The following is a 14,240-nucleotide window of genomic DNA, read 5'->3' on the forward strand; positions in this document are numbered from 1 at the left end:
GAGCAATGTAAAAACCCTTTCACTTCTGCAAGGAACAACCAAGTTTTTTTTTGTTGCTAATGCATCATCGCTTTAATCTGTAGCTCTTATTTTGATTTCAAGTATTATTACAAACAAATTTTCAAAAGCATTTAAAAATAAAAAAGGCCAAAAATCAAGACACTTCCCTTTTACAGTACTTTTGAAAATATTTCATATCCATAAGACAGATGTCTGATGGTTTAACTCACTTTTTAAAAAGCCCTCTAGCTTTATTAACGCTTACTTTCATACATTTCAGATTTTATTTACATATCATTCAAAAGTTAAGGAATTAAGAAAGAACGTTTCACCTAAACCCAACAGAAATGTGTTATAAGGGAACAAAATCAATACAGTGCAGAAGATTAACTATATTGTTTTATTGTGACAACTGAGGTTTTTCCAAGTCCTAGAGAATAGAATATTTTACTTCAATATACTAAAAAGCTAATAAAATACTACAATGCCCCAAACTATGAGCTGGGATCAGTTAAACATCATTACTGAGCTCCGAGTTGTTTGTGTCTTGTATAGGGTTATTAGATGCAACATGGCAAATTCTCTCCTTTTACTGATTTACAGAGATCATCTTCAACTGTTGATTCACTGAGAAAAGGTTGGTTTCCAGACTGTCTGCAAATTAGAGATTGCAATGTATGCTTTACCTTGAGGGCAAGAGCACTGAACTCCATTTGTTAAACAAAACACTAATTTGTCGGAATGAGATAAGTAATAAATTCAAATATTTGCTGAATATTTTGTAATTAGTTGAGAAGACAGATCCTCAATAAACTAAACAGAGCCTCCAAAATAAAGTAAAATATTTGTCGGTATCTACTGACACTGTTGGTTTGGATAGGAACTTATTTACAGTGACACTAAAGAAAACAGCAAAAATGGAATATATTTCACAATAGAAACGTGGTCTGTGAAATACTTTGCTTGTACTTTTTTAAGCAATGAGAGGAAGCTTGACTGTCAGAAAAATCACAGAAAAAATGATGGAATGTGTATTTGCTTTGGAAAAATGTATTCTGTGTTGTCCTCCCTGACTCCCAGGATTAGCTCTGAATACTATTAATTCAAGACGACCGTAGTAGAAGAATGAATTTCTCATTTTTTTCACACATCATGTGTGCTTCGTGTTGAAGCAGAAATCTGTTTGCAGGGTGGGAACAACAGGATTACAGTCCAGATATCAATGGAATTAGCATAATAAAAGTAAATCTAAGTATTTAGGGTCACTGAAAGAAACTGAATATCAGATTGACCTACATTTGAACCATGAACAAGAAAAAAAAAAAAATCTTTTCGCTATGTAACCTTTTTCTATCTCCAGCATAAAAATTAAGGCCAGAAGATTACCCCACCCCTTATTTCTCACAATTTATGAAATGAATAAAAATCTGGCTTGCTCTTAAAATTTGTACATTAAGCAATGAAGCCATTAGATGTGGACTCCTACCATGTGGCAGAGTTATGGTGTTTATTACCATTGACTCATATCCCCTACCTAGGCCACAAGTACAGTCAAGTTTTTTTTACCAGCAGTAAATTCATACCATGTATGAATTTCCCATAGGTTTGCTACTGTCTGCAGCTTCTGCTCTGCTTCACTGACAGCCACACAGTGCCACCTGATGTCCTCTAAGAGCAACTGCTTCTAAATCGCTTTATATCACACACAAAACAAAATAAAAAATTAAAACCAGCTCAAATCTCAAATTTACAGAACGTTGCTTCCCAAGTCCACCTGCAAAAGTGCCCTTTAGTAACTTGCCTCTGTTTTCATCAAAAAAAAAATCCAAGCCTTATGAAACAATAGACTCTGGAGTAATCAGTACTGCAGCACTGTGTTTATACCTTACACAGGTTGGATATAAATGCTCTCACACACATATGAAGGTCCATATGTAAATTTGCTAAGATTTTAGTCATGCTCCAGGAGAGCTTTAATGTGGTTTCTGAACCATGAGCAGTTGCTGTCAAGTATGAGAAAGAAATTAAAAGAATAAAGCACCTTCCAGATTCCAAGAGTGTCCTACCACAGTCCTTAAGTGCCTGTCAGTATTGACATCTTAATTACAGATAAAATGCATCTGTTCATGCCCAGGGAAAATGCACAGATCTGCCTCTCTGCACAGTACAGACAGCCCTGGGGATCCTGTTGGGAGCAGACAACACTTGTAGGGTTGGGGATGTTTTGGAAGGTGGTGAAAGGCAGCCATCTGCTGGCCTCTGGTTTGCTTTGTTTTAAGAGCTTCGCCTTCTCACGTCCAGAAATTGAGTTCTGCAGCATAAAATCTTAGTCCAGCCCATCTCAGCACAGCAGTGAGTGAGGTCTGCACTGTGCTGATTGTGGGGTCTCAGCCAAGGAAAGCTGCATTTGAATTTCACCACAGGATTTGAGCCCGTTGCAAGACTTGCAAAGGATTAGCCTTCCTGCTACATTACAGCATCTTGGAATCTTACTGCAAGTCATTTCATATTGAAACACATGTGTAAGACACACTGGAATTTAACTAGAGAAAGCAGTTGGCATTATGGCTGTACTGATAGCTGTGTATTTCATCCCTGACAATGCTCTTTCTTGTTTGTGCTTCTACATGAGGAGCTACAAAATATATTCAGGAAAAGGTATCTCCAGTCAGCTTTGCATATCTAACATTTTTGTTTCCCACTGTGATTTTTTTGTTTACTACTTTATAGGACTCAAAACCAGCAAGCTTTCAACGTAATAATTAAATGCTTCAATAATTTAATAATCAAGAGTTGGGTCCTCTATAGGTGTAAGGAGCCAACTTTTTCTTCTCTGTGACCTTCCTGGTTCTACCTTTTGAATAACTTAGACCAGTTCATAACTTTTTGGGCATTGAGAAGGTTAGAAGACAGTGCTTTATGGCCTTTTTTTTTTTTTTTTTTTTTTTTTTTTTCTCAGTAAGAACACACTGCACTTCCCTAAACAACCAAATTCTATTATTTTATATCTTCTCTCAATAGCCTAATTTCTCACTGCAATTTGAAATCAGTCTGGCTGGTCAATTTTGCAACAATTTGCAAATGTACTTGTAGTGAATGAGGCAACCAGGTGGCACTAATTGCCAGGTAGTGGGCATGAGCTTGTGTTAAGCCCACCTGTGCCTGATTAAAGCTCACACCTGAGGAAGCCAGAGGGGAGGCCACTTTTGGAGCAGTAGCACCGATTCAGGCTGCTCAGCCCTGAGAGCATCAGACTCAGAGCACTATTCGTGAGTTTCTCCTGGAACACCTGGTTGGACCTTGGAGCGCCGTGCCCTAAAAGAGGTTTGTCTTGCTACATCAAACTCACAAATAGTGCTCTGAGTCTGATGCTCTCAGGGCTAAGCAGCCTGGATCGGTGCTACTGCTCCAAAAGTGGCCTCCCCTCTGGCTTCCTCAGGTGTGAGCTTTATTGGCCCCCTAATCCTGCTCATGCGCAGTAAGGGCCCGCCCTAATCAGGCACAGGTGGGCTTAACACAAGCTCATGCCCACTACCTGGCAATTAGTGCCACCTGGTTGCCTCATTTCACTACATGTACTTGTTCCACATGGCTACTTTTTACATCAGTGAAACCACCTTTTGTCATCCTTAGCAGAATTGCCAATGTTGCACTGAACATTCCATTTTTCAGCACTCCTGAGAAGAACCCAAATTTTATTATTGTTTCATTTGCAAGAGATAATTCATGAACATTTATAATCAAAGTGTATTTGTTAAGGGAGACCTAGCAGTTAGTTGCATCAGATCAGTATGTAAATGGGATCAGTATGTAAAACTGATTCAGCCACAGTCCTTGCAATGTCAGGTGAATAATGTAGATGTTCTGTAGACACGGAGTCACTCTGAAGCACCTCTTTGTAATTAGCACTCTGTGGAGATGTCCAAAAGCAGCCCTCCAATTTAGATGTCAGGACTGGGAAATTGTTCGTTTTTATGTACGGAAGAATCTGCTGGTTTGGTGTCATTTAACTCATGTCCACTGACTAGAAATTCAGCCTGGGACCTGAGAAACCTTTCCTGACAAAACTGAGACACGGATTTCCATAGAAAGCCTTCTTTTTTAAAAAATTCCTTGTATATTTGATGATAGATTCACAGAATAGTTTGGGTTGGAAGGGACCTTAATGGTCACCTAGTTCTGACACCCATGCGTGGGTAGGGACACCTCCCACTAAACCAAATTGCTTAAAACCCCATCCAACCTGTGCCACTGTCTCACCACCTTCACACTAAATATTTTTTTCCTAATGTCTAATCCAAACCTTAAATCTCTTTCAGCATGTAAGAAGCCCCTCCCCAGCTTTCCTGTAGGCACCTTCAGGTACTGGAAAGCTGTTACATGATCTCCCCAGAGCCTTCTCTTCTCCAGGCTGAACAACCCCCAACTCTCAGCCTGTCTTCAAAGGAGAGGTGCTCCAGTCCTCTTATCATCTTTGTGCACCTCCTCTGGACTTGCTCCAGCAGCTCCATGACCTTCTTCTGTTTGGGGTTCCAGAACTGGACACTACACTTCAAGTGGGGTCCAATGAGATCAGGGTAGAAGGGGAGAATAAACCTCCCTCAGTCTGCTGACCACGCTGCTTCTGCTGCAGCCTGGGATGAACTTGGATTTCTGGGCTGGAGGTGCCCATATCCAGCTCATTTGACCTTTTAATTGATGAACACCCCCAAACCCTTCTCCAGGGCTTTTCTCAATCCTTTCTCCACCCAACACGTATTTGTGCTTGGGATTACCCCCACGCAAGACCTTGCACTTGACCATGTAGAGGAAAGGGTTTCATAAGAATTTCAAAACCAGATGATCCCCAATGCTTTTTGTATTACCACAACCCTGAGCAGGGTTTTGACTTTTCAGGTTAACCCACTCCACGCACGGTGCTTCAGGAGCGACTCAGGTGCCTTTGCCATCCCTCAGGGATGCAGCAGCCCCAAACCTCCCTTCTACTGATCCACGTCCTGTGTGGCCCAGGATAAAACCAGAACCACCCCGGACGCCCTGTTCAGGTCCACCCCAGAACTCAGTTCTCTCCGCCTGAGGCAGCCAGTGCCGAGATAAGCGGCCGGCGAGACCCCCACAGCTCCACTCACTTTCCCCAGCAAACTGGGGCTTTATGGACCTCCTCCTTTCCACAGCCACCTCCCCACGCCCCCATCCCGTCCCCCGTGAGCTGTTGGGCCGGGCCGGGGCGGGCCCAGGCCTCAGCCAGGGGCGGTGCCCACCAGCCCGCCCGCCGCCGCGATGAGCCGCGCTGCTCTGCTGGGGCTCCGGGGGCCGCGGCTCCTGGGGGCCCCTGCCCGCCCGTCCCGCTGGAACGGGCAGCGCGGCGCTGGCTCCGAGCCCCCGTCGGGAGCTGCGGTCCGCATCGGCTGCGCCTCGGGCTTCTGGGGGGACACGGCGGCCGCAGGTAGGGGACCGCACGGGGCTCGGCGGCGGCTGCCCCGGGACGGCGGCAAGACCCGGCCGGGCTCGCCGGGGCTCCGAAGGCTGGGGAGGCCGCAGGGCGGGGGGGCGGCGGCCGCTGCCAGCGCCGCAAAGAGCCCCGTAAACAGCCCCGTTGCGTAAGCGGCCGGGCCGGGCCGGGGCCGCCGCCGCACGCCCGGGCAGGGCGGGCCGGGCCGCCCGCGGGACCGTCACCGAGAACAGGGGCGGGACGGCCCGGTCGCCGGCTCGGTTCCCCTCAGCCCTGTCCCACAGTGGGTGGGGCAGCCCGGGATCGCCGGGCACTGCCCCGAGCTGCGGCCGGGACAGGGGATACCGCGGTGCTAACAGCGGCTTCTCCCCTGCTCTGCCAGTGCCGCAGCTGCTGTACGGAGGGAAGTTGGATTTCCTCGTCTTCGACTACCTCTCCGAGGTCACCATGTCGCTGCTGACGGCCGCTAAAGCCCGATCTCCCGTAAGTACCCGGCAGGACCCCCTGCCCAGCCCCGGCGTGCCCCGCCTGGGCCAGGAGGGAGGGGAGGACCGGGACGGGACGGGACGGGACGGGACGGCTCCGGTGCCTCCCCAGCTCTGCTCCCACCCCGGTCACTCGCGGAGTCTCTTTAAAAACCTGACAGGTTCTGATGTGGACGTTTTTGGATACGTCTTACTTGCATGTGTTTATTTCCTTTTGTGTATTCGGTTTCACTAAAAGCGTTCGTGCCTTTTCCCACAGTGTTACCCAAACATTTTGAGTCGTTCTCCCTTGTCTTCTTTTTTCTGTTAAGCAAGAAAAGGGATTAGGTTGACTTAAAGTGTTACAGCTTTTAATTCTTTCAGGCTTTAGGTTACATTCCGGATTTTGTCTCCACTGCCATGGCTCCCTATATAAAAGATATTCACAGGAAAGGTAATGCTACTCTATGTTGAGTTCAATTGTTTAGGGGGGTTCGTGTAGTTACTGCTCCTATAAACAGCTGGTTTTCACCTTAGTGTTTTGCTGTTCTCTGAGCTTAATGACAGGAGACATCCTGTTGTAAGAAATGTAGGTCTGATTGTAACACCCGAATTGGGTACTTTGAAACACTTGCTGTAACTAAATATATATATTGTATCTCTATGTATTGCTTGTTGTGGCTTTGTGAATGGAAAAAGTTGCTTGTTAAAATGTGAGATCTAGACATACTCAATGCAATCTAAAGGTTTTTAAACATTCCCATGTAGTTCTATAACATCACTTGTTTTCTGTTACTTTTTTTCTGTCTACACTGGTGCAACTTAGCAGCTCTCTGAGCCTGAGAGCAGAAAGGAAATTTTAAGCACCCTGTATATTGCTAACACAGTCTAGAGTTTACAGAGATAGATGCATATTGCTGCTAAAATTTCTGCAGTTGTTTGGAGAGCATTGATGCTTGAATGGCTTGTGCCAAATACTGCTCCTGTAGGAGTTGTTTTGAGTCTTTCTGTCTCCTGTGTTTTCTCTCCTTCCATGCATAGAGGAAAGAGCAGAAGTATCTATAATAATTACTTTTCTATAAACCATTTTACTTTGGCTTACTCCATAGGCAATTTTTACATTAGCTTATGCTGATTCTTTCTCATATTAAATGGAGATCTTGTTTTAATGTGATTTTAGTACTTGATTAAGTATTTGATACTTGCAAATAGATCTTGCTTGTGTTTTAGCATGCTTTGAGTTATTAAAATCAAGTGATTGTTGATGCTGCAGAACTTAATTTGTTTTGTTTAGGTGTTCGTGTCATCAGCAATGCTGGTGGAATTAATCCACTTGCTTGTGCAGCAGCCCTTCAGGAGGTGGCAAAGAAAGCAGATGTTGATATTAAAATAGCTGTTGTTGCTGGAGATGACCTAATGAGTGAGGTATTTTACTTTGTCCTGAGGCTTAATACGTTGGAAATTATTTTACTCTATATTTACTGTCCTATAGGAACTTATTTTGTGTATCTTCATGCAGTAGCCTTTTATCTTTAAAAGCATCATTGAATTGTGGCTTTATTTTCTTTAGTTTTTATGCACGAAATCAATTCCTGGCACATCTTATGTTTGGTGTATGATGGGGTTGAATTTTTTAAGACATTAGATCTGTTCTTTATCTTTTTGAAGGAAGCTGAAGCTGACCTAAGGTCTGCTTGTTCTTCAGAAGAAGTTAGCATGTGTTTCTTTATAAACTAAATAATCTAAGTAATCCAAATCTCTCAATTTGAACGTGGTATAGTTGCCACTGTTCAAATGTTCATCTTTTCTAGCTTTTTTTCCGGGTTACAGGTTTTCTCTGTTTTTAACTAATTAGTTTCTGGCGAGTAAGGTGATGTTAACTGGGAGGATTGAAGTTGTAATATTTAAAAACAACCATGAAGTATAGATAAAATATTTTTTTACGTAGAGGATGATACTTCTTTGCACAAAGTCTGGTTCTGCAAAAACCATAGTCATACCTGAAAAAACACTGGGAAAAGTTTATACATTGATAATGATTAAGAGGGGACAGTCTTGCACTACAGTTAAATCCCTGCCTCTAACTTGGAAAATTATTTATCTGTGTAGGCTCTGTTACTCCTTGCATGCTATTGAATGTGGAAGAATGTCAAGTAAGATTCTTTATTTGCAAATTATTTGCAGTGCTTAGACTTCCCTTAAAGAAACTTATACCCTACTGAAATTACTTTAGCATCAGTGGTCCAGAATTTTATTACTGGAACAGCAATGAAATTATCATTATTTCAGCTTGACACGGACATTTTTGATCTGAAATGGATTATTTTTCTATGTTGCTGTCTGTGCACAACCTACAGAAACAAAAAAGAACTTTTACTGTCTGCAAACAATTTTTCTTTTGATACCAAGCACCATAAATTACACTAGTAATGTTATCCGTGGTTTGAAGGACTTAAATCCTTCCCATAGATTATCCTTGCCAAAGTAACTCAAAGTGGAATGTTTTTTTCCACAGTATAGGTTCCTTTTATAATTAGCATTAGACATTCAGTCTATGCAGTCAATGGCCCCTGGTTTCCCAAGCTGTCTTAACACATGGTCAAAGCTGCCCACCTCTCCCCTAACCACCTCTCTGGAAACACCTTGTGTTCTGTGTCACCTGGAGCTGCAGAATTGGCCTTGTTTGCTGGCCATGCCACCACTGCAGTTGTGGCAGATGTTTCAGCTTGCAGGGTTTGATTTATTCAGCAATAAAAGACAGTTTAAAAGCCTAGGGAAATATACCAATTCATTTGTAGTTGATCATTTGTGAAGGGACTAATGTTCTTTAAAGACTGACTTGGGTTTTTTCTGTGTGCTAAAGAACTATGGTTAAAAGGTCTGCCCAGTGCTTTTAGCCATTCAAATTATTTATATTGTTGCTAATTTTAATTATTATACTTAGCTTAGAATTGCTATGAAGTGAATCTGTTGTCTGATACTAATAAGAGGCTTAAAGTAAATACTACAAAATACTCAGATTTCTTGTTTTCTTTGCTTTCTAACAGAAAGAGAACCTAAAAGGAGCTGGTATTACTGATGTAGAGAGTGGCAAGCAATTTCCAGAGAGCATACATAGTATGAGTGCTTATCTTGGGTGAGTTATTTTAACAAGTTAGTTTTATTATGAAAAATAATCTTAAGACATTGACTACATGAAGTTGTTTCATTTTGCAAGTAGAACCACCTAGAATGTGAGATTCACCTTTGCATTATTCAGGCAACCAGGAAATAAAATTTTGTTTAATTTGTAAATAAATTTTTTAATATAGAATCTTTTCAGTTGTGTCTTAATAGCATTATATCTGCTGTGAATTCTTAGGTGTTAGTTCAAGCCAAAATAGTTGTAGTTTCATTATAACAATTGCAAAAGTCCATTTTCATAAGCAGAGTATTGCTGTTGCATGGAGCAGTTGTTTAGGATGTTGTCACTAGAGAAGTGTAACCTAGGAATTAAAGCACTGAGACACTCTGAGTGTGTGGAGGATCCATTAGACTGCTGAACTGTGCATCAGGCTTTCTACCACTGAAATTTTGGAAGCTGGCTTTCCATTTTGGAAGGTCTTCCTTACCTAATGATATTAAAGGCCTCCCGTAAATCTCTAAATGCAGGTGTTTTAGCTACCTGCTTGTGTATGGTTGCCTTTTCATTGGCACCATCAACTTCTTCAGATGAATCAATGTCAATCAGATCTATCAGGGGAAGAACTGAGAAGTGGGACAATGATCAAGACATTCCCAAAACCCAGCAGCTTTCCTGCTTGGTGATCCTGATTTTGCTTTTCCATCCTCAGTGTCTTGTATAGCATCCCTTCTATATCTCTGCTTGGAGTTTTCCAAAGTCTGTACAACACAGTCCTTTCTCTTTTACATTAAACTTTATGGAAAAACTGCAAGGTTCTGTACTCTCTCTTTTATTGTTATCATTACACTTTCCAAAAATGCATCACTGGCAGGAAACAGTGTATGGCTGTACCACACATGTAGTTTTCTCTGTAAAGTAAGAACCTTTTAGCAGATGACTCTCTTAAATTTGTCTTTAGTGCTTTCTGTTGTTGCTAAATTTTCTGTTTCTTAAACTTTGACTTGCAACATTTGCAGATCATGAGTAATGATAAATAAAATCTAAGAAATAATCTTTAAGTTTTGTAATTGTGATGAAGTGTTCATTCCAACTATAGAGTTTCACAATTTATTAGTGAATTTAAAAAGGAATCCAAAGCATAGAGGATAAAAGCAGGTGAATATGAGGATGAGGTATTTAAAATCAGTTACCTCTGTCTCTGCTTCATTAACAGGTATTTTTTGTTTTGTGATAAAAACAGAATTTCTTTATGGGCCCCTTAATCTCAATTGCATTGAAATGCAAAGCTCTTAATTCGTGATTTCCTAAGTTGTAATTTTTTTTACAGCATCAGCAGTGGATACTTATTTGTAAAGCCAATTATAAACTTATATGTGTCAACAGCAGAATGCATTGGGTGAAATTTAAGTTCTGTAAATAGCTCACTTATAATTTTCTAAATTTGATGATGTTTACAATTTGATTCTTGGTTCAAGTGGATAAAGTCCATCTGAAAAATTTGCATTGGGATGTTGATCATAGTGTTTCTTCTGTCCCTTCTGATTTGGGCTCTGAGGAGATCTGTGGGCTGAGTTCACAAGCATTTTTAACAATATGAGCCAAATGGCATTCTTTACTGCTTTTTACAAGTAGTTACACAGTTTTTCTGTCAATATCCTGTATGTATGCAGAAACTCTGTGCTTTTTACCTGTGGTTGTTACTTAACAGTACACCCAGAAGTGTAATTGGGTACCTACGCTGTATATTCACTTGTTTTTTTTAAGTATCCTTTGGTTGATGTAGCATTGGGGAAAAAAAAATAAAACCCAAACATACTTTATTTTATATTTATATCGCAAAGAGAACTTCTGTGTCTGTTAGTTCACTCCTTAACAAAATCTGTAGAGACTGTAGGAAAATACTGCTCTTGGTTTTGTTCTTCGAGGCACAAGGTTTACGTCATTTGTTTCTTCAAGCTGATTATCTCATGACAAATAGAAAGATTCAGCAGTGCTGGGGCCACATCTGGTCAAAGCTTGGTCACTGAAGTGTATGGGCTGGAGTTCAACTGGGTGACTGTTTTCAAGCCTGAGTATCTCCAACTCTTACGTGACCAACCTGGAAAATCTGTTGCCTGAGTTTTTTGAAAAATGATGACTGCCCAGTGCTCTTTTTGAAGTTGGTTCATAGTGCAAAATCCAAAAACTTAAAAGGGAAATTAACCTGAAAGGTTTGAAATTGAAAGGCAAATCACCAAGCTTTCTGTGAAGAGTACTGGTCTTTATACAGTCATCCACAAATGAAATAAGGCTAATGAGTCTCTGACAAATGCTTAATTTTTCTGTTCCTGGTAATAGAAGTAACCTTCTGTGCACTTTATTCAAGACAGTTTCTGTAAGTATCAAGACAAGTGTTTTGAGTATGCCATTTAGCCACCTGAGTTAGTATTTTAATGATTGCTTTAAAAAATATTCCTGTATAAACAAAATGACAAATTGATTGTTAAAGTGGATTACATTGATTTCCTGTGGGATTTTAAAGTGATTTTTATCCTTTTTTTAATCACGTGTGTGGCAAGGAAATGTGTTTTTTCTTTAAAATCATGCTTTAAAAAGTAAAAGTACTTTCTTACTGCTGTGTGTTCTCATCTTTAGTGCAAGACCAATAAGCAGGGCTCTTGACCTTGGAGCTGACATTGTTGTGACGGGCAGATGCGTTGACAGTGGGATTGTATTGGGACCACTCATTCATTCTGTAAGTACAAGTTGATTTCCATATGATAATGAACATAAGGGGATGAATATTCAGCAGTCATTATCAGGCAGTTTTAGCTCCTTGTGAAAATATAGATACCAAATTTAAAAAATTATTTATTATATTTTTTTTCCTTACATGCATGAAAGGATTGTCAGCTTTCACTTCTCGCAAGCTTGTAGCAGGCAGGTGTATGAAATCGAGTATCATGATGCTGGAAGGCATTTCGAGGAAGTTAAAGTCTTACAATATTTCCCTGTTGCTTATTTTCCCCTCATGTTTAAAATCGGGTGTGTAAAGTTAGGAAAAAGGTGTATTTTTCTTTACCACAAGATGGCGACAGCAGAGCTCATTGTGGTTTAAACCACCAGGCTTTTTCAATGGGTAAGCAGTTTTACTTTAAATCGTTGAGTTTCAACACAACGTTTCTGAAATTCCTTGAATTTAAAAAATTGTATGTGCAGGATATGTGTTTTTCTGAAGTATGTGCATGGGTTATACATTTTTGTGAATGGCCACACACCATGAAATACGGAATCTTTCTTTTGGTGTGTATTTGGAAGAAGGAGGGCATGGATTAGTGTCTAGTTACAAACATCCTCTCTAAAAATTTATGTTGTTCTTACTTCATGCATGTCAAATGCTGCCTAATCCAGTTAAACTTTCTCATTTATAATTGCCATTATGACTTGTTCTCTTATTCCTAGCTGTTTGTATTCTCAGAATAGCTGTCAGTGTGTATTATGTGTTCCAGAGAGACCTTATCTAATTTATTGGATGGTTTTAGGGAAGTTCCTGCTAGGTTCTAAGTCAGAAACAATCAATGTATTGTTCTGCACTGTGTTGAACTTGAGGGGGTGGGAGGAGAATTCTAGTTAAACAAAACATACTGCCAGTTTTTAAGGTTGACTGGTAGTACTCCAAGAACTGATAATTTTCAGAAGCTGAAAAAACAGTGGTTTGTTTACATGACACAAAATAGATACTAGACTTTTAAACCTCTGGGTTATGCAAATTTTAAATAATATGAATATTGCACTTTCATTTTTTTGAAGAGAGTGTGACTTGAAGAATTTATAATTTATTGAGTGTGTTAATATGAGAAAAACTGAAATACATCAGAGCTCTTTTACTAATTTACTGTACAGCAACTCAAATCCGTGTACAGTGCCTCCCAGCTTTTGTTCATTAGATTTCTGGGTAAAAATATATCCAATGCATTGTTACTCAAAGAAGTGAACATACTATGTGCAGTTTTCTGTACTGTATGAAACATATATATACGTAACATATGTGTATTTTTCTTCTAGTTTGGCTGGAATAGGGATGAATTTGACTTGCTAGCTGCAGGAAGGTAAATGATAAAAGAAGAAATTGGTAAATTTATATTTCATATATAATGCCAGGATAAGAGAACTTTTTACCACTTAGTGGTTTTGAATATTGTTGAATTAATATACTAAAATGTTTTTCTTCCGTTTATGGTGCTTTTTCAAGGCTCACTTAGTACTCTTGTTTGGCACTGGAATTACATTCTTCATTCTGGAGCCAACTTAAAATGGTAAAATGAGGAATGGAGTGAATGGGTTCATTTAACAGGATAATTATCTTGTCCATTTTGTGTCAAGAGGTAAAACCTTAGAGTTCAGAGTAGTGATGCACAGCTTTTTATGCTTGGCCATCACTGCTGGTAGTTGAGATGGTAGCAGTCTTCTCAAAGATAGGCAGAAGGAGATTCAGTCAGGTCAACATCCTTGTATGGTTTTGCAGAAGCTCAGTGTCAGTGTAACAACCCTTGTTTTAAGTCCTAAAGTTAGGAATCTGATGCAGAAAGCCTCGAGTAAAATTCTGTCACCTCTATTAACTTTCTGTGTCATCTGACTCCTTTGATGTCCATGGAAATGAGTGATTACTTTGATAACTGGAGTTTACAACTAGTAGTATTCTTGTACCTCCTGTTGCTTGAGAATAAATGTGGAAAGAAACTTCTGCTGCTCTGAATTGGAGATGACAAGAGATGAGGCTTTTCCCTGTAATACAACTGAGTATTTATGTAAAATCACACTAAAGGATTAACACAATCATAATACCTTCTGTCCTTCAGCTTGGAAGTGAGGTATCTCTTGATTTAAATATGGGCTATGCATATTTAATGCAGACTGAAAAGATACTTAATTTAAATCAGTATTTCTTGAAATGACAAATCAAACTTGTTATTTGGTGTCAGATAATGTTCTAGGTGTTCATTTTTTTTCAGGAAATTCACTTGATTCTTTGTGTAGGAGTTGTTCCTTTAAGTCCTGATATATTCATCTTTCAGAATCCCTATTTGTGTTTAATGCAGAATTTACTAAAGTCCTAGATGCCTATGGAGGGAAAAATGAGCATGTTTTGTTATTTAGCTTTATTTCCACTGTACTATTACATTTTAAAGTGGATTTGTGAAACTTGATTTTACAGAATACT

General features: G+C 40.0%; 1 protein-coding gene across 4 annotated transcripts in view; it reads left to right on the plus strand.

The window, feature by feature from the left end:
* The first annotated feature begins 5,236 nt into the window (after positions 1 to 5,236).
* The window catches only part of LOC139795847 (uncharacterized), a 58,689-nt gene continuing 49,685 nt past the window's right edge, over positions 5,237 to 14,240 (plus strand). For 2 of the 4 annotated variants that reach the window (XR_011725720.1, XR_011725721.1), the window contains exons 1-7: positions 5,237 to 5,446; positions 5,835 to 5,935; positions 6,301 to 6,370; positions 7,211 to 7,341; positions 8,964 to 9,052; positions 11,675 to 11,774; positions 13,085 to 13,128. Coding sequence is in view for 2 of the 4 variants with exons in the window: in XM_071743017.1 (XP_071599118.1) it covers positions 5,281 to 5,446; positions 5,835 to 5,935; positions 6,301 to 6,370; positions 7,211 to 7,341; positions 8,964 to 9,052; positions 11,675 to 11,774; positions 13,085 to 13,128 (701 nt within the window). In the remaining 2 variants the exon portion in view is untranslated. The remainder of the gene's footprint in view (positions 5,447 to 5,834; positions 5,936 to 6,300; positions 6,371 to 7,210; positions 7,342 to 8,963; positions 9,053 to 11,674; positions 11,775 to 13,084; positions 13,129 to 14,240) is intronic. The other 2 variants (XM_071743017.1, XM_071743018.1) reach the window with 1 other exon arrangement.

The sequence above is a fragment of the Heliangelus exortis genome, chromosome 4 (assembly GCF_036169615.1).
Source record: "Heliangelus exortis chromosome 4, bHelExo1.hap1, whole genome shotgun sequence".
In the NCBI taxonomy this organism is placed as follows: Eukaryota; Metazoa; Chordata; class Aves; order Apodiformes; family Trochilidae; genus Heliangelus; species Heliangelus exortis.